Source organism: Rhipicephalus microplus, unplaced genomic scaffold, assembly GCF_043290135.1.
Source record: "Rhipicephalus microplus isolate Deutch F79 unplaced genomic scaffold, USDA_Rmic scaffold_62, whole genome shotgun sequence".
Lineage (NCBI taxonomy): Eukaryota > Metazoa > Arthropoda > Arachnida > Ixodida > Ixodidae > Rhipicephalus > Rhipicephalus microplus.
In genome coordinates, this window is record NW_027464635.1 from 3,495 (window position 1) to 24,032 (window position 20,538).

At 42.8% G+C, this 20,538-nt stretch overlaps 1 protein-coding gene and 1 long non-coding RNA gene across 2 annotated transcripts; one reads left to right on the forward strand and one right to left on the reverse strand.

The window, feature by feature from the left end:
• Positions 1–3,576: 3,576 nt before the first annotated feature.
• Positions 3,577–11,024, forward strand: LOC119172985 (sterile alpha motif domain-containing protein 3). The gene is made up of 9 exons (XM_037424120.2): positions 3,577–4,239; positions 7,034–7,143; positions 7,221–7,451; positions 7,519–7,603; positions 8,321–8,467; positions 9,881–10,105; positions 10,237–10,411; positions 10,546–10,619; positions 10,706–11,024. Exons 1-9 carry the CDS (start codon positions 4,096–4,098, stop codon positions 10,973–10,975), a joined length of 1,461 nt encoding a protein of 486 aa, XP_037280017.1. The 5' UTR covers positions 3,577–4,095; the 3' UTR covers positions 10,976–11,024.
• On the reverse strand, positions 8,508–13,821 carry LOC142788472 (uncharacterized). The gene is made up of 2 exons (XR_012889347.1): positions 13,631–13,821; positions 8,508–13,022 (listed from the first exon to the last, which is right to left on the reverse strand). It is a non-coding gene; the product is annotated as an uncharacterized LOC142788472 (long non-coding RNA).
• Between the last annotated feature and the right edge of the window lie 6,717 nt (positions 13,822–20,538).

Consider the following 20,538-nt stretch of genomic DNA (forward strand, 5'->3'; position numbering starts at 1 on the left):
CATTCCCCTGAGGAGCTGACGTCTTTCAAGACGGCTGGTCGGCTGCGGGCGGCACCCACGTCGGTACAGGAAGGGCATGCCCCTTTCGCAAGGAGACAGCCAGTAACTTCAACCGGCTTAAGGTGCGCTGCTAATCGAGTGCGCTCAATATAATTTCGCTCATCATGAAGAATAGGCACGACCCCACGGCAGGAAGAAAAAGTACGCGAATCGTGGAATTTTTTCTTGCAGCTAAAAAAAAAGAAGAAAAGAAGTGGATATTTCAAGGGCTAGTTTTTCTTTGTTAGTCTTGATATTGCACCTAAGAACAACAAAACAAAACATTTGTTTACTCCTTACTTTGATTGGCGTCCCTCTGTTTCAAGTAAAGTCCATTAATTAAAGGACTGCACAGCAAGCATAACCGCAATTAGTCTCCTAACCATGGTTATAGAAATTAAACGGGTGATTCCACGGGAGATAAGGTAATAAACCGAACTGAAGTGAGATCGACAGGAATCTGAAAAGGATGTATCACATTTGATTGAGTATTTCATATTTTATGTATATAGCACCAAGCAGCCCGAAAAGGAACCCAGTTTTCTTTTAAACTGCATAATTTATGGGATCAAAAATATGGAACATATTCAATGCGGGGGACCAATTTCATCACCCGTCGTTCTCGACAGGTGATGAGGGTGTTATAAGCAAACATTACCGTTGAATTTTTTGTGTGAAATGTATGCGACAGAAACAGTAAAGTAACATTTATGAAACGTACTTGTAAAGCGAAGGAAACTATTTTTGAAAAATTTCTGAATATGCAACACTAAGTATAAATTGTTGTTGGGCGATTTGATTTAACGTCAGTAGGGTACATAATACCGCAAACTTGGAAAAAACACAGATTCTAGTAAATAAGTAGGAGGGAGCAGAAAGGTCGTGCGATAAACTTCTTTGTTTATTTGAAAGAACAGGCCACCAGATTACAAATCTCTGCGAATGCGTGCGTCAAAATCGGTAAACACTGGTCACATTCGCGTGTCAGAAAGCTGCAGCTCGTTTTGGTAAAGTAAAATAGTCGTATCAATAATGTAAGCTGTGCCTCTTTTCTTAATGTCAAACGCCCCCAATAGCTCGCACTAATGTTTCGTTGCTTCTGCCTATTATCTTGACCTCGCGAAGCCGAGGATCACATCTGCAGGCTATACCATGCGCAGGTAAATACGCATTTCTTTTATTCTTTAGAGATAAAGGATGCTCCCGAGTCGGTCGTTGAGACAGCGTCCTGTTTGGCCTACGTACGTATTCCCACACGACAGCGGTATTTATGCAACCGTCACGCATTTCACATAAGGTATGGTGTGCTTCTTCAGGCATCCAGGCATTTCTGTCAACGTGGCTGACCCACGGACACCGTCCAGCCAACTTGTGTGGTGCCGAGATTACGCCCACGTACCATGCTTATTCCAGCTCACAATCATCAAAAGGTAGCAAAGGTTTGCTTTTGCGTCCACGTCTGGTGATGATGTAAAAATTTGAACGACTCTCGAGTGCAACGATCCCGGCGGCGATACCAAATGTTTGTTTTGTCGAGAAGTGGGTGACACGTGTTATTGGTACCTACTTTACACAGTGTTTAGACTTGAGTGAATAGCCGTTTGTAGAAGAATTATTAAGATGCTCGCTTAGCCGAATGTTTACACACCGACACCAACTCGAACAATCAGCCATTTTTACACACCAACCCGGTTGCCCCACGTACACCCACCTCAGTTGTCTATTGGCACAATGGTCACAGTAACTTAGAGTGGTCTAGAGTGGCTATAGACCACTCTGGGCTCCGTGTTTCGGAGCACAAACCGAGATCTCAACCAAAAAGTGTCACTTTTTTTGGTCTAGTGAAATATGCCGATGGAATATGCATGCCGATTCGACGCTGCAGTGTACTGGTTTAATATGGCAGACAGTGTGCCATCTTAAGAAGCGGAGGTTGGGAATACTTTCTAAGAAGAATAATAAAACATTAATTGGACAACTGCAGATCGAGAAGACATACGCGCCCGATATGTTTGAACTCTTTAGTGTGATTCAGCGGTCCTCTGGATACCATTCAATTGTACGATATGCCGGGGCCATCCTGATTAAATGCGTCGCAGTGGTCTAGCTAAACTATATATGGTCATATCTCCGACGAGCTTTGTAAAGGCAGCCACCCGCCCCATTATTCTGTCAACTAACATGATTTTAATTAGAACTAACAGACAATGACTCCAAGAAATATATAGAGGGTGTTATTAGAAGTAATTGCAATGTACATGTAAAGAAAGAAAATGGCATGGAAAGATAGCAGTCCGCTGGTAGGGACCAAACCTGTGACCTTCGAATAACGCATGCGATGCTCCAGAGCAGGGGTTCGCAACCTGCGGCCCGCGAGGCACTACTATATATGTGGCCCCGGCAGGACGTCCACCCCCCCCTCTCCTTCTAACCTTATTTCTTCGTATACTTAAAGGACCAGGCAGTTTTGGCCTAAAATGCAATTTTTTTAGTAACCAATGTTTAATTGGAACCTCATGACGCGTGCTTAAAATAAACATGATTTTACAGTTTTTTTACATTATCCCTTTGCTCGCAAAGCCCCCCCCCCCCCTTCCATTTGGCCCGTCGCTGTGCCAACTTCTGCTCTAGAGCATCGCACGTGTCGAAGGTTCGGTCCCTGACTGCGGTAAGTTACCTTTTCGTCCACTTTTATTTCGTCAAACTTACATTGCAATAACTACGAATAACATTCCCTATACTATCTCTGGCATCATTGTCTGTTAGTCCTCATTAATATTCTGTCGAACAAAGAAAAACGAGCCGTTCAGTTTTCACTTCTTTCCTTCAGCCAATGTATGTATATCTTTCCTAACAGAACAACAAGACCTTGAAGCAACAAAAAAAATTTCTCACACAGGTTTTGATAGTGAATATTACCTACATGCAACACAATCACTCCATTAGAGTCTCTCTCGGAGTGAGACCGTGCGGAAGTGACATAATATCGCTTGTAGAATAAATGATGTTGACACCGGTGATTGTTTTGTCACGAACTCAATGGCCACGATAAATGAAATCTTAGCACTTCATTCACGTGCTCGGAGAACATATTCAAGTTCTCATCGAATGGCCGAGAGATAACAGAATTCTTTGCCTACATTATGCTTGAAGCAGTTTGTTTTTACGAGTGGCCTTGAAAACTGTGTCTCACACCTTTCAAAACAACACGTGGGGAGCTGCATCACACTATCTGAAATAACACAACCGCTGCTTAATTAGTATTGAGCGAAGTGGTAGCTGCACATGACTTCTGTCGTCGTAAATTCACGTTAAAACGGACGTGGCATCTGCCTACACGAGCGAGTCATGCAGCAGAGAATTAATATAAATTAATTAATTTGTGCGCTCGATGCACACAAATTGAATTGAGTTAGCTTCTTTGTGGTGGTCTTACTTATTTGTACCATGTCCATCTGGTTAAGCGCATAATTGTAAGCTATATAAACATGGAAGGTGGTGGCGCGTTACAGTGTCGAACGTTAGGGGGGGGGGGGGGGCAGTGGTTTTCAGAATCGGAAAAGAAAGGAAAAGTGAACCCCGCAAATATTTGCCGCCAACTGCGACACCTGAGCAGTGGTTCACTGGGGAAGGGGGATAATAGACTAGAGTGGAGAGATGAAATGGGAATAAGAAAGCGAGAGAAGAGACCAGGAAAAAAAAAGGGGGGGGAGAACTTGTTCTCTTTTCATGCCCTTCTACTCACTCGCTGTCCCCAACTGGACCGGCATAATGAATAAAATGTTCTTTATTACCTTCGCATGCCAGCTACAGGTTTCAGACAGGACAAATTTCCGCTGCACAGAGCCAAATGGTCTTCAAGATTCAAAATTTTAACAACAGACAGCGTCGTTGTGATAGTTACCTTCAGGAGGCGCTGATTACTGAAACGCGGCAGGGGGCGCACACATCGACGGAAGCTGAGCCAGGCTAGGGTGGCTAGCCAGGCAAAGAGCAGGTTGTCGCAGTGTGAACGTGTCAGCAGCTTTCCTCCCGCGCCCACGTGCTTGTGTATTCATGGAGCCGCCGGAATTCCAATATTTGGTGTCATTTCAAGGCCGCAAGAAGATTATTTCTGCTCGTGGACCGACGGAGGCGGACATTTTGGAAGCCTTGAAGACGACAGACTTTGGCCATTCTTTGCAAGCATGCCGGATTGAGGTATGTTGTCTCTATCCTGAAGTGCATCGAATTGCATTGTGACAGTGGCCCAAACAGTACTGATTATATTCCGTTGTTAGCACGTGCTTCAACAGTTTTACCAAGCATGCGCTCGCGCTTTTCGAAGCGTGGGGCTTTTCTTGCCCTGCTCTCTCACTGGAGCTGTCGGCCCGCGAAGCGTGCACGTGGTCTCGGAGTTGCTGATGGGAGATGTAAACCAGGTTTAATCTCCGCTTCGGCGGCGCGCAACCACCCTTTGCTGGCATTCGCAGTGGTTGTGTTGCGATAATGTAATGGTGCGAATCGGCTATCGGGGTGGTTTTAAAAAAAAAGTGAAGAAATAAGTGTGGCCTCGTAACTGTGGCTCACTTCGGAGGTCAACTCAACAACACTGCACCGAGGATGGGGAAGTGGGAATGACAGATGTAGAGGATGAGAGGTGAAAATGGTAAAAAAAAATGCGCACTCGATCTGTCTCTCGGAGGCACGCACGAACTTTCATTAGCGGAAAGTGGGGCAGCGCGCTTGGTCATCCAGTTATCGAGCAGGCAATGCACCAAGACACGGCGTTGGTAAGATGAGTGGCCGTCGCTGAGTTCGTTTCCTGGTGTTCAAATTGAGCGAGATTGTTCACGAATAAAGGCATAGCTAGGATGTTAAGAGGTTAGGTATGTAAGGAGATCAGCAAAAAAAAGTAAGACTTTTGTACCGCACGTAAAACATGAAATCAATAAAATTGGACTACAAGAAAGACTTATTATCAATTTCGAAGGACATGGAATAGGCTAATTTCTGTGGTTACTGCATGTATCTTCCATAGTGAAAATAGCGTGGGTGCAGAAGCTGCTTGTTAGCATCGGCATGCGCAGGGTTCCCCTCTGAAGAGGGGGGCTGGGTGAAGGTTGCACGCCGGGCACGTTCTCTCCCCCCACCCCGAAATTTTTTTTCGCTCTGCCTACACAGAACAAAATGAACGTTTACCTGCCCGGTACCCACTATAGATCAGAAACGTGCCCTCCCCTCTGAAAAAGATATCTGCATACTACCCTGGCTGACTTTGCGCTGCCTTCTGAAACTCAGCACCCCTCTCCCTATTGTGTCAATGAGTGGGGCAAACATGGCGACCCCCTTCTACGTCTTAATTGACAATAGGGTGAGGGGCGGGGGGACCGCCAGCTGTGCTCCCAGGTATGCTCGTCAGAAACTGAAAATTCTCAAAGCTAGCGTAAAGTGTGTGTGTGTGTGTGTGTGTGTGTGTGTGTGTGTGTGTGTGTGTGTGTGTGTGTGTGTGTGTGTGTGTGTGTGTGTGTGTGTGTGTGTGTGTGTGTGTGTGTGTGTGTGTGTGTGTGTGTGCGTGCGTGTGTGTGCGTGCGTGTGTGTGCGCGTGCGTGCGTGTGCGTGTGTGTATGTGTGCGTGCGTGCGTGCGTGCGTGCGTGCGCGCGCAGTCTTGTGTTCTGGATGCTTGTTCACCAATGCTGTACGTTTGCCCCACGGTCGGCATTTCTGTCTCGCAGGTGTCGTTAGGTGTGTTTAATGCTTTGTATTCTTTGATATATTGTGTTGCTTTGTGTAGTGAAATCATCAATAATTATTAGGTGTGTGAGTATTCAAATTACCAATGGAATAGCGACGGATCCTTTATCTCTATTTAGCTATTTCATTGCCGAAATGTGTGCACTCGAAACATTAATGGGCTATCAACACTGTATTTATTAGCGCATGATTTCGCTTCTGCAAAAAACTATGGTGTTGCCAAGCGGTGGTGTTGGATGTTGAAACACAGTTTGAATTTTAGCCATTTTTGTAAAGGTGATAGCTGCCAGGTAAAGCCAGCTACATAGGTCAGAGAAAGTGTTTCCCAGAAACAGTCTGGAAGATAGAAGTGCAGCATAGCGTTCTTGCAGAGTAATATGAGAAGCACGATCATAAGATCGACTTCGACATCGCTTCTGTTCTTGAAACAGAAAGGAATCTATGAAGGAGGCTCTTGTTCAAATGCTGTTACATTCAGAACACACCTGTAAACATGAACCGGTCGTTAGGAACAATTCCCTCTGTATACGTTCACAGCCTCCGATACGCGAGAGAAAGAGAAAGCAGGGGCCATTGTCAAACAAGACGGGGAGATGCTTCCATGACCAATATAGTCATCTCCTTAGGAAAATACCGAATTGGTTCCGAAACGTCGAGATCTCTACGAACTTGGCTAGAGCCATTTCTAATTTCTAAATTGTGATACACTGTAGAAGAAAAGTTTGACGACAGAGATAACAACAGAGCTAAAAAATTTGCTTCAGCTTAGCGCACGCAAGAAATGCAGCCTAATAATTCCTTCAACGTGCGAAAATATAAGGCTCCATGGTCTATTGAATGAAGACTTGTGCCATTAGCGTATACAGTATTTTATAGATAGCAGATACTGTGAGTGTGGTTTTTCGTTGTAGCACAGTGATTATCTTCTGCTAGTACAGCAATCATTAAATGCTTTTGTTTATTTCTAATTGATGTTATGAAACAGTGAAATTTCACAAGTTTAATTGTCACTATTTCACAAATCTGAACTTACTGATACCGAATGTCCAGACGAGTAATTTACAATGCTCTTTACAATACATACATTAAGGGTTTCTCGACAATACACACGGCATCATGATAATAATAAAAAAAAACAGGACAAGTAAAGTGATTCTAGGGTGCTATTGAATATAACATTGGTAGTCTGCTTACTTCAGGTTCTGTGCCTATTGAGGTAACTTTATGGGAATTTGAACATCACATCTGAATCTCTTTCAGGTATACAACGTCCGACATGATGAATTTGTGGACCCACCAGCTGGCCATGTCTTCTCTGAGAAAGATAAAATCAGGCTTGTGTGCAGTGAAAACTTCTTAATGAGCTGCAGGTCAGTACCTAAATTTCAGGTGCCAAGTTTAATATTGCTTTTGGAAAACTGCATCACTTACTAGCCTCTGTTTTCAGCACAACTGACAAAGTGACAGCAGTGCATGAAGGTAGCCTGCCCAAGACCCTTGAAAGTAATGAGCAGTCACCTAGTCAGCAGCTTGCCTGCTGTGAAAATGATTATAGGCTACCACCTGTGCCCTTAGATATTAAGGATGCGATTGAAAGGACACAACCAGGAAAAGTGTCCAGTCACACTAAATCCCGCATTGTAGGGTGGATTGCAAATCATCTCATGACTATAACAGTGTAAGTATAGGCATGTATTTGCATGTGTTTAATTCAGTACAGGTTTTAAAGTTGCTCTTTTTTACAGCTATCCAGGAAGCCTCTACGAAGCAGCTGCAAAATCTCTCGTGTTGGAATATCCAGTGCTAAGGGACACTATTGGCACAGGCTGGGTAAGCACTAAAGCAATGGCATTCCTATAACTTTATTGGGATGTCATACATGTTGGTGAGCTAGACTGCAGGTGCCCTTCAAGTTATTTTGTTCTTGGAGAGCATTCAAGAAGTTTCAACCCCATATTTATTACATTTGAATAATTGCCATGCATGTTCTTAGAGTCGTTTCATCGAACTCTGATAATGGCAGACATTAACTTGAGGGTTTGATAATAATCATCAACTAGGTGCCCATGGCCAATATATTCATATCATGCATTAATAAAGTTAAAAACTGGCCCTGGTTATAAGCTTTAACACCGGTTTAAGAGGATAAATACAGATGTAATGCATCGCTTCTGGGGATTGAATATTACCACTAATGGTATATGTAGTTTCTAATCACAGCTTGAATAGAGGCTCACACAAGCTCAGTTCTGCGACTGAAATGCCACGATCTTCGCCATGCCGCATGGCTCCAGCACATACATAAAATGCAGGAACCGGAGTTTGGAATGAGCAGATAAAGCTAAAATACAACAGATATGCTGATATTACTAGGAACAGCTAAATTTGCCAGGTATTGTCACCTGAATCTGCTTCTGCCCCATAGCAGGTTAAAAGCAGTGTATCAAGGTTCCCAAAGAATCATTTGCTTCAAAAGTGACCATGTTCAAAGAGGACAGTGTCCACTGTGCGGAAATTTGAAATAATAAAAAAAATTGTTGTTTCCAGGACTCATGGAAAGTCTCCTTGAAATACAAATTCGCATATATGAGGAAGTCTCTGTGCACAGTTCCAGCTGTTCAAGCAGCGAGAGCAGCTTACGGAAAACGCAAAGACTTAGAAGAAAGCACCAATACTAAGCGGCACTGCCATGTGGTAAGTGAAACGTCAAATGGACTGGTACATAGAACTCAACTATGAAGTCACTCTTATTTTATGTGTGAGCTACTGAAGTAAAACATTATTCATGTTTTTAACGATATAACCTCTTCATATCAACACATTAAGAAGCCAGGCAAGTTTTCAGGGCCATATTGACAGTTAAAGTATAGTAAATGCAAAATAAGACAAAATAAATTTGGTAAACAAAAAAATCATCTTATCTCCTATGGAGAACAAAACAACAACTTTCACAGTTTTCATGCAAGGCTCTATTATTTGAGTCAAGATGGTAACGCTCTATCAAACTTCTATGTGTCCCTGTATGTTTAAAACTCGGCGTTTCAGCAAGTGCCGCGGGCATGTTGCTCGATTCCTCATTCTTTTCTTCATTTTGTAGCTAGGTTCCCGACTTGGCTGATTCCATGCTCCTTGGTTAGCAAGTAGTAGATTTATTGCTCGGTATCAGCTTGTTATTGACATCATGCATCATTCCAGCTTTAAATATTGTGTTCTACATTTTGCACCATACTTATCACTGAAAGTGACTGACAATCCTTTGATTCAACTATTAAACTCGCATGAGTACTGAAATAAGTGGACAGGTGAAATCAAACTACTGCAGCTCAGTGAGCATGTGATGTGAAAGCTCCAACCAGCGATAATTAATGCCCTTTCAGTGGCCACCATAAACAATGCCCATATGCTATGCTTGGCTTCAATATCTGTCTGTCCTCTACATTAGAAAAGCTCCTTATTGCTCTTTATTTGTTGACTACACCATGTAACTATACATAAACCAATGTTTTTCCAGAAGCTTTTTAGAGGTGAACATTTTTTTTTGGGGGGGAGGCAAGATACATATTAGGTTCGAAATTTCAAGTTTTCAAACTTTCTTTTTATATGAAAGAACAAGCACTACTAACTAATATCTGGTCAAAGTTTTACATATATGACATACATATAAAGGCAACAACTCTTGTATTCTAACACCGACACCGCAGTTGGCAATATTTAAAATCAGTGTTACCTCTTCAGACTCCTTCTGATATAGGTAGGAGGCGTGGTTCACTGGTTTTACACACACATTTGCGATATGCTGGTTCACAAGGTGTAAATTTGGAAGTGGTGAAGTGCCGAGGTGGTCGACATTGGAGAGAATCATTGTGAGAACTTTGATATTAACATAATTTATGACACACTCGCAGAGCAAGATGGTATCAGTACACACTGCTTCAGTTCTCTTACGTAAGTCAACCCTGTAATTGAGTTCTCTACACATGTCCAGTTCAAAAAAATGCCAACATTCTTCAACTGAGCTAGCAAAAAGTTGAGTTTTCATGTCTGCCTATTTCATGTCATTTGTCGTGATCTTTCACTGTGCAGTACCATCTTTTTTTTGCTGATTAGATTGTAGATCTCTCCCAACATGTCGCTTCTCAGCATGATGAGGCTACAATTAATAGCCATATTGACTACATGGTGAAAGAAATCAAGCGGCCTATTCCTGACATGCAAAAACTCGGTGATTCTATGGAGCAGACAAGACCATCTAGACAGAAGTGGATGAAGGAAATGAGGCCATCAACAGCAGATGTGGTGCTGAAATACCCTGCTTTGGCAAAGGCTGAAATGGTGAGCAGAAACAGCTGTGGTTTTGATCCTGCTGCAGAAATGTATGTGAGAGAACTTAACAATGAGTTTTTTTATGTTATCGATAGTTGCAAATTTGTTGGTGATTCGGTACAATTTTTTTGTCGTTCTAGCTTCATGAGGAGTTCATTGCTCTCACTGGCGTTAACTTAGAAAAAAAGGTCCTGGAATTTATAAACCGGTATGGAGACCGGTGTTTTGAGCTTGCGAAGTGTCGTCGTTGCGCGAAGGAAGCTGTGAAAGCAATTGAAGAAGAAGTCGAGGCACTGGATGGTGACGAAAAGAAATGTACGTGTAGAAGCTTGCCAGCTTTTCCAGTTTTCCCAAATTTCCAAACTTTTATAAGTCATTTTCATAGGAGTATTACTGTCAATGCCCTTATATGTGAAAGTTTGATGTGCCTAAAAATATTTCGTCAACAGATCGCTTTGCCGTTGGCATTGTCGAGTTGCTGCCCATGCTCCTAAAGGAGCAGCCGCGATTTCTGCAGGGACCGGTGAGCTTATTTGCTTTACCTTTTTTTATATCAGCTAGTATACTTTTCATCAGTGATGCTGATTTTATGTATTACTCATTTTACAGGACACCTACCCTGCCCTTTCGCTGAAGGGCAAAAATGCCTCTGAAGCTACAAACATAGTTGCGAGCTTTGAAGGGCTTAGTGTAGAGGTGCTTGATGTAATTGCAGGTATGACGGCGCTTATGGAAATATACTGGATATTCGATGTCAAGTACAGTGGCGCCAACAAAAAAACATTCACTCTACTTGAACATTTCTGTGGCTTGCCGACAAGTGCAAAGCAGATGCCGCTAGTCATACGGCAAATATCATCGCTTGAAAAGGCAACTTAAGTTATGCCTACAGACGTGTGTTATCAATAAATGTTTTCATATAAAAATGCACTGTGTGGCATATTTCATTGCTCCCTGGCTTTTGGAACAATGCATTGTTTTGTTCCTGACAATGTCAGCCGCATAAACCTGTGGTTTTATACGGCCGTTGACACTCAGCAGTGAATTTGGAGGTGTGTTCGTAGTGTCTTTCATGATAATATATTTCGCAGTGTGGAACAGAACCAGGTGTTTTCCAAGAAAAAGTGCTAAATACCATGATGCAATACATTGGCAATTATTCTGATTTTATATGTATAGTGCATATCTATATTATTGGTATATATACCCGCATTTTCGTCGCATTCATTACAGCTACAATGTTCTCGGTAAAATATGGCCATCAGAATAATCAATTCAACTAACCTGGTGTGCACACAATTGTGTATTCGAAGAGTCTGTCGTACCTCCATACCAGCCGTAGCTAGTAAGAACGTAGCATCGATTACTAACATATTAGCTTCGTAACTTTGGAAGAAGGTAGTGGAACTTGCTACTTTTGGGTAGCAACGGCTTGTCACATATGTTACAACCATATTATAGTAATGGGAGTAGTAGTAACTATTGCTACATATGCCGTTACTAACAGGAAGTAGTAATGGCAAGGCCAGTAACAGTTACTACCCTTGTTGTTGCTACCTGCTGTTAGTAACAGCAACGGTAGTAAGGATTCCTACCCTTGCTTTTACTAGCTGCTGCTAGGAACGGCAAGAGTAGTAACAGTGACTACGCTTGCCGTTACTAACTCCCGTTACTAACAGGGTTGTAACATATGTGACAAACTGTTACTACCCAAAAGTAGCAAGTAGCACTACTTTTTTTTTAAGAGTGTAGGAGCATATTTTTACTAGTTTATTCCACACATGTTCTGCCTCTGGGATATAAAGGCGATGCGAAGAAGTTCAGTCTGAGAAATTCAAAGAGATATTTTAGTGCTGGCTGGCTAAAGGTGCTTTCAAAAAATGTAGACATGTAGAAATTTCGCTGTTCTTATTGAGCATCTTGCCCGGACCAGTCATCATCATTTCACTGACATGTGTGAACCACTTCCCTCCCACGCAGCACACGTACGCTACAGTCGAAAATTTAGTTCTGCTTGTGAAAGGTATTGGGCTAGGCACAATCCAAGAAAAACGCTAGAGTTTAACACAAAAAGCAACAAGCGCGTAGAGTTGACCGCTAATAACTCATGTGATACACAAAATGCTGGAACACGCAACGAAAGCGAGTAGCAAAGTATGTAATGTGTAAGAATTATAGCACTAGTGCGCGTTCCTCCACGTTGTTGTTTTTTCCTCTCTTGGCCGTTTAATTCCTTGTTGTTCTTGTTGATTCAATTGCCTGCGCTTCTTTCATTTTTTTTTCTTTCGTGCACTGGAAGGATTATTTGGACCTTACATAAAAGTGAGGTTCTATCCTTTCATTCGTTTACGAAAACATATTTGGGAAAATAGTCTTCAAGAGAAGCTTCAAAGTTGCCATTCATGGGAGACATTTACATAGCATATTATTCCTGCCAACGGCAGCATTGCAGTGACCTCGTTTGTTTAGATCATTTATTCAGATGGTGTAGCTGTAAAGTCGTAAATTAGTGAGAACGTTCAGTTGGCTAGGAATTGTTCGGTCTCGTAATATATCAATTAATACTTTTGCAATACCAATTTCGAACGCGCATAAATTAGTGGCCAAACTATACCTTTAGACAGCGTGAAAGAAAGTCGCTGAAGCTCGGTAAACTTTTATAGGATATTGATTTAGAACTGATGTTTGCATCAATATTACACACACTGCATTGCAATAGCACTTTGATTGTGGTCGTGTTTCCCTTATGTGTCTTTGTCGTTTAAAGCACTCGGTTACAGCACGCCGTACACAGAGGAAACGTCATTAAAAGAACAAGGCGAAGCCGCTAACGAGGCAGATCTATGATATTACCATGGCCAAAGCAAAGTGTGATCACCGCTTGCAGTTGCGGCTTCCTTGATTGGTACACGTGTGACAGCAACACCTGAACGGTACAAACTGCTAAGTTCAGTGACTCTCCTAAACTACAAGTGAGGGTAATTAACTTCTGCAAAACGCGAATGGGTGATAAAGAATTTTCGTGAGTATTGGGGCAAGCCAAAACAGTGCTAGGCACCCCCGTACATCGGCAGTACCAATAATACAAGACAAAAAGATGGCAGTGATTTCAGGGATATGTGCAATGCAACTTTTGCTCTGACATGCTTGTATAAATTTTATTGAAATTGCGTCGAATAGGATTACTTGTTGCATGACGTGTTACATATTTATAATGAACTATTGTCTGAAAATAAATACGACACTTTACCGACAACTCTGAAAATTACGAACGTCGACGCAAATTGAAAGTGCGTTTTTAAATGCAAATTCGGTTAAATGGTCTTCTCATCGAGCTCTGCAAAGTTCATGAATGCACCTATTTTTAAATTTTTTAGGACTTAGACAGCAAAGAAATACTTTTATAAAGTGAACGATACAAATTTCTCAAAGTTCGGATGTGCCGCTACCTATTCCAAATGAGTGATTTCAAAGGTTGGTTGATCAGGTGAAATTTATCTATTAGAACAACTTGCGACAAAGTTCATCGCTTACCCGCAGGATCCTGAAGTGTAGCACGAATGGAGGGCAGACAGCCTAAAAGTGTCTTATATATATAGAGTGAGGGTTCAACAACAAGTTTGGGTAATACACGAGCGAGAAATCTTTTCACGATGAAATAATAAAAATGAAAAAAATTCAAACTGTATTTGTTAGTGCTGCAGTGGAAATCTAACACGCATAATACAGGGAGAGGCAGAAATGGAAATAGCGTTACCGCAGCTGCTTAGAGAAAGTGTACCTGCCTGCTCGACGGGAGAGGGTAAAAGCGCTCAAAGCGTACGAGCCACTCGCATTTCCAGGCAAAGCCAGGTCGAGGTCAAAACGGCGCCTTCGTTGAGTTTGCGCAAGGGGTTGTTGTACTTGGCGAAGAAATCCGGCAACTGGGAAACGGACCGTGATAAACAAGATGCCCATGCAAAGTGCTGAGGAGTTTGAAAGACTTTCTGCAGTTGTCTGCCAATGGGGGCTTGTTTTCAACAGCGCTTCGAACAGAAGCTGGGAAAAAAGCGTAATCTTATGCACATGGCGCGCCTTTAGTGCTCCCTTACGAAATTGTGTTTGCACAATATAAGCGCCGAAGTTGATGCTGAGTTTGCACATCTTTCAGAAAGGAGCTCCACGTTTTTGTAGTCACCATAGTGTAACGCTTACACAACAATAATCTCTTCCTCGTGTATAACGTGGTTGCTAAAAGCTTTAACAGGGAAAGAGTCGTACTTTACATACATTTCTTATCCCACTACCGGAGTAAGACTTGCGACGTCATGCACAGAATAAGTAGGTAGGCAAGCCAAAAAAAAAAAGAAAGAAACCAACGCATAAAAGCGTTGTAAAACATATTTGGGGAAACCTACATTGGTGTGCTTTTCTGAGTTCAATTTAGGTGCGGATACTTCTATGCATACACATAGGACAGCCGGGCAGTTTTGTTAATCGAAGATTATAGGATGATAATTGCCAAATTACTGAAAATTTTGATTTTTTCGCCATTTAGCACGTTAATGCGCACTTAACTTAGGTGAATGCACAGCTTTAAGAAGCTGCTAGGACAAGAAAACGCATCTAGTAGTCGAGGTTTCACATACTAGTACCAATGGAAGCGCACCAAAAAGCCCTCTGTTAGTCAGCTTTCTCAGTGAGCAAATAAAAAAAAATATCTAGGCTATCTTCTCTATCTTACACCCGCGTGTGAGCATTATTGAGAAGTCAAGCTTTCATACCGTAGCATACGCAAATAAGGTCTAGTTCCTACTATATTTCCCACTGCCGTGCCCCCCTTTGGTTGACAGTCCGCATTCGCAACCTCTTTTAGATGCAAAGCAACGTTAATGGGGCATCTGTGGGTGGATGAAGAAGTTATAAGCATGCTTTGCCCTGATAACACTAACAAGATAACGCAAGGTTCGTGTCCTACCCTCTTGGTCCTCCAGCGTGGCTGTTTCAGTGACGTCAGTGCAAGCCTTTTAGGGAAGCTGATTTTCGAAAGTGCACGACAATAAAGTATTTGTTGCTGGTATTTGAGGTTTCAAATCTACGATGTGATTACGCCAGATGGCGGAGTACAGGACGTCAGAAATTTTGTGCTGCTGGGGTTGTTTAACGCGCACCTAAATGTTCAAGTACAGAGCTAGCAATTTTCTTTATTGAAGGGTAGGAGGACATTTGCCCATACCACATGACACGGTCATTTTTGTAGAGGGAGGTGTGAGGCGGGCACCTCTTTTAAATTGTCAGTTTCTTTCCTTCATATGCCATGGCGAAAAAAATCGGGTTTAGGAAAAGGGAGGACGCGCCCAGTATTCCCTGGCTACGCCACTATGCCACTTGATCAATAAAAAAGCTACGCAAATTTATTAGCGCATCAGCTGTCGGTGACTTTGTCATCTGCTAATTTTGCGCTGCAATTACTACATGCTGCAAGGTCAGTACAGTAGAATAGTAATAACATATTTTCATAGGCCCTGAAAGACTCAAGAACATTTCGCTTAAGCGTCACTGCCTTTTTGAGAATTGTTGCTCTGTGCGCATTACTTACATGTAATTATAGCATGAACTCTTCTGCTGTTCTTATTCACACGCTAACTTACTGCAGTAAGATTTGCAAGGGCAACGAGGTTGAAGCCAGGCTGTGTTTCCAATGCTGGAACTCGGCGTGCTTTGCCCTGTCATCTTAACTTTAACAAAAATAGCCTCAAAAACAAAATTTGATTATTCATCTTCAACCAGACTTCACAATTTAAATTTGAACTAATATTATGATAACTCAACCAATCAAAATTGGTCTGCGGCTTCTGGGGATCTCGCCTTCTGGCCAATGACGGAATGCAGCGTTGCCTCAAAACTCAGAAACCATATATCAGTAGAAAAACTCGCAACTGAAGGTCTTCAGAGCCACCATACGTGCCATCTAGCGTTCAGGCCTCGCCACCCCGACCGCCGAACACACGCGCGCACACGCCCCGCCAGAAAGGGGGCGGGGGGAAGTGATTATGAATGAAAAGAAGAGAAAAGTGAGCCCAGTAACTGTCTATCAGGGGGAGGACGCCTCAACAGTAGCTCACGAAGAAGGGGGGTAGAGGGGGGATTAAAAAGATAGGATAAAAGGTAGAGAGATAGAAAGAGAGGAAGGAGTGAGCGAAGCGGTGGGACAGGGAGCGACGGAAGTAAGGAGAAGACAAGAGAGAAGGACACGGTTGCAGGAGTCCGAAGACGGGGCACCACTGGCGGGAGCTCTTGTCGGCGACAGGAGATGGCGTAGGGCTAATGCAGTCTGTCAGAGCTACGCTGTCGTCATCGTTGGAGACCAACGACACGAAGTGGCGTGGGAACTGCGCGGCCCTAGTGTCTAGCACGTGTAGTTGTCGGGTGGCAATTCGTGCGATTCCATCAGGCTTCAAGTGAAACCTTCTTCCTATTTAATATTTCAACTTATTTTACAGGGAAAGCTAGCGGTTACAAGATCACAACAGGGGTGGTTGTCGTAGTTGTCCGCCGCTGCGAGACATTCCGGACTGGTGTAAGAAACAGTATCTTGGATGAAACGAGGTTAAATCTGGGTCTTCTTTAGGGCAGCCTAATGTCCTATTACAGAGCCATGCCGGCGCTCAAAACACTGCTGCAAGAATAGCCTATACAGGAGTAATGTCAGGAAGGTGCTGCGTTAGCATGTGTAACATAGAGTGTAGAAGAGTAAAAGAACAATCAGTAGTCACCGAAATGCGAATGCTGTAACAAAGCGTCAGACAACCGAAATTGTGCAATGAATGGGTCGTTGAATGCCTGTATCCCATTACAAAGGGCTCAGTCAAATTTCTTTGTTATTAGACACCGCATCAACGAAGTGCGCTTAATACCATGGAAGTGCGCAGTGCTGGCTAGCTCTCTTCTCCGCAGGATGACGAATATTGCGCAGGGGCACTTCTCAACTTGACAAAAATTGTGAATAAGGTATATTGCAGAGGGTATACCTTGCAAGCGTACTTGTATTTGTAGCATCAAGAGATTTTACTTATGATTCTGGATATACCACTCTTTCCCGCTTTTGCTTTGACTGTGCTGCGCTTTAAGAGCAGGTCTGGGGTCTTTCAGAACATTTCAAAATTACCTTGCCCCTGGCAAGAATTTTCTCTGTTCTACGTATACATACACAATTTGCTGGCACACGGAACATAGTTAATTTCAGTTTTATACGCAACGTACACTGTTGTGTTGAAGGCTTTCTTGGCAACAAATCTAACCGTTAACCGTCATGGAGGCCAACGAGTCCAATTATGGGCAAGAATGACAGTGAAATATTATTAGTTTTAAATGAAAATGCGAGAATTCGCTACACAGAATACGGGTACTATAAGCAGCAGCGACAAAAATGCAGGCCTACACACAATATAAAAGTCATACAGGAATACGCAAAGACTGCTGCCAGAAATTTATCGTAATCCAAAAAAATTACAGAAAATGTGATATTTGCTCGCTGCTTTTACTATTCCTCTTTCGGTAGCAGCGCCGGCACCATGAGAGTGTTAAAAACATCCTTTGGGGCAGTAGTTCACCTAGTTAATTAGAGCCTAACCTAGTCGACTTGAGATGTTATGTCAAACGAGACATAAAGTTCTTAATGAAAGGGACCCATCGCAGCTTTGAGATATAAAAAAGAGACCTCTATGAATTGTTGTGGTGCAGTGAAGTTCAACCAAATTCATCAGTGAAGCCGAAGTCGATGAGCGCTATAAACAGGCGACCAGAGTGGCGTCATTGTTCCAGAGAGCTCTTACAGAGGTGAAGGAAAGAAGGGGAATTTCAGGGGCTTTGTTTTTCATTGTTAGACACAATATTAAGAAAGACTAGCAAACAATGATGCCATGGATATGATAGCGGATGTTATTAGCAGTATTTTATTAAATAAATGGAAAGAAATTTGTAACGACAATGTCATTCTTGAAGAATTGAGGCTTTCATGTACGCCCTAAAGATTAAATGAGTGCTGGGCACTCTCATTGGGAGAGTACTTTCTTGTCCCATATTTGACTCTCTTTTCCAGAGTAAATCACCTCTTGCTGAGGAAGAGTTAGGTGGTTCCCCGATAACGGGTAAAATCCCTCCCCCTCAACAGAGTAACGTAACGCTGCTTCAAAGCAGAGTAACACAACCCCACCGAATAGACTAGTAGTACACCTCACAAAAAAAAAAAGAACTTGAGCACAGACTGGGCTTTTTATTTGTTTTTGTGGGATTTCTTGGCGCCTAGATCATAAGGATGGCTAAACAGGGCAGTAAGACAAAAGAGAAAGAAAGTGAAAGGTAAAAAAAAATTGAGTGAGACTCAAAACTTCAAACTCAAGATGCCGTGCACATAGCGAGCCTGCCACAGCAACCACTACACCACACTGAAAGGAGTTAGATAAGCGCATAATTCTTCAAGTCTTTAGTAATGTTTGGAATCTCTCGGAATTTTATTGTTTTTGAGCGTAGATTTGAGTGTCTGCGCGCTTCTCAAAATATGCCACACTGTTGGTCACATGTTTTGTGTATTCATTTTATGCTTGGTGGGATCAGAACGTCTATCCGACACGTTTTTCACAGTAGAGAAACTGAAGATTAGCGCAACCGATGATATGAACGGCATTTGAACTCACTCGCTATTGTTAGCGATTTATGCGTACGGAACATCGTGCTTCTAAAGTGTACATTGAACCATCCCCCCCCCCCCCGCCCCTGGACATACTTTCGGTCACTCGTTTTTACGTTCTACGACTAAAGCCAGAATACTTCCTTGTAGCCCTACCGTACGTTAGGCTTCTGGCAGCAATTCCCGTGTGCGATAGTCATAGCGAAAAGCATGAATAATAATATAAAAAGAATGTCATAGCCGTTTGGGTTGAGTTTCAATCGTGACTGACCGAATAAGATTATATTTGCTCATTTCAATACACACATTCAAAGCTAAAAACACCGACATTAAGAGTTCCAAGTGCCTTCAGTGCGCTGAAATTCACCGGCGTACCTGAAACGCTGTTTTTTTTTGCTAATTGTCTCTAATGCTGAAAATAAATGCTGTACGTTTTACTGCATATATTTGTGGTTATTAAGTAGTGCTAAAAATTCTCAGTGTGCTGACGTATCTAAAATCAATCAAGAGCAGGAAATTAATCACGTTTTACTTTTCATGCCTAAGAGTATATGGGCATATAGATTATAAGGGCATTCCACTCTCTCAAAGAAAGGTAGAGTAGAAAGCAATTTCACTATCTCATTTCATACCGAGTGAAAATGCATTTCACTCTAAAGGTCTGATGCTTTGCGAGAGTAGAACACTTTGAAGAGTAACTTGGCCTTTTTACTCCAGAGATACCCTCCTTGGGGTTTCGAGAGTGTAGTATACGAGGCGGTCATTAATAAAATCACGTGCCACGTCATGACAGCAGGCAGCGAAACAGTATTCCACACTATCCACCATGGATGTTATCGACACTGTCAATCACTCCTGGGTATAAATGCGCATATGTGAAATAAATGACGGGATTGTGCCTCAGTTGGTAGAGCAGCGGACGCGTGACTCGAGGGTTGCACGTTCGCTTCCTCCAGGCGGCAAGTTATCCTTTCGTCCTCGCTGCTTTCCTTCCACTTATGCCCTAACTGTAATGGCGAACACTTGTCAACAGACAAAGACTGTCCCAAGTTAAAGATAGATTGGAAGGTCCCCCCAAAAAAGCTAAAACGATAACATGACGAGAAAAGACGCCTAGCCATCACCATCATCATCATCACCCTGACTACGTCAACTGCAGGAGATAGGCCTCTCCCATGTTCCGCCAGTTTACCCGGTCCTGTGCTTACTGCTGCCAATTTATACCCGCAAACTTCTTAATCTCATCTGTCCACCTAACCTTCTGTCTCCCCCTAACTCGCTTGCCTTCTCTGGGAATCCAGTTAGTTACCCTTAATGACCAGCGGTTATCCTGTCTATGCGCTACATGCCCGGCCCATGCCCATTATCTCTTCTTGATTTCAACTATAATATCCTTAACCCCCGTTTATTCCATAATCCACTCTGCTCTCTTCTTGTCTCTTAAGGTTACACCTACCATTTTTCTTTCCATTGCACGCTGCCTAGCCACAGTTCCCATCAAGTAGGTGGAAACGGCACAATTGAAGATGCACCTGCACGTGCGAAGAATAGTATACAGTCAGAGAGAATTGAAGTGACGGAGGGAGGCACTATATCAGCATATCGGCAACATCGTGGCCGGCGCTTCCATCAAAACCGTCGGACACAACCTTCTCAAAGGCCACGCCTCAGAAAACGTCGGAACCAGCTTCCACCGAGGCCCTGTCAGCCGTACAAAATACTGTAAACAGGGCGCCAGAAACGGCTTCAGCCAACGATGATGCGCAACTTGTCA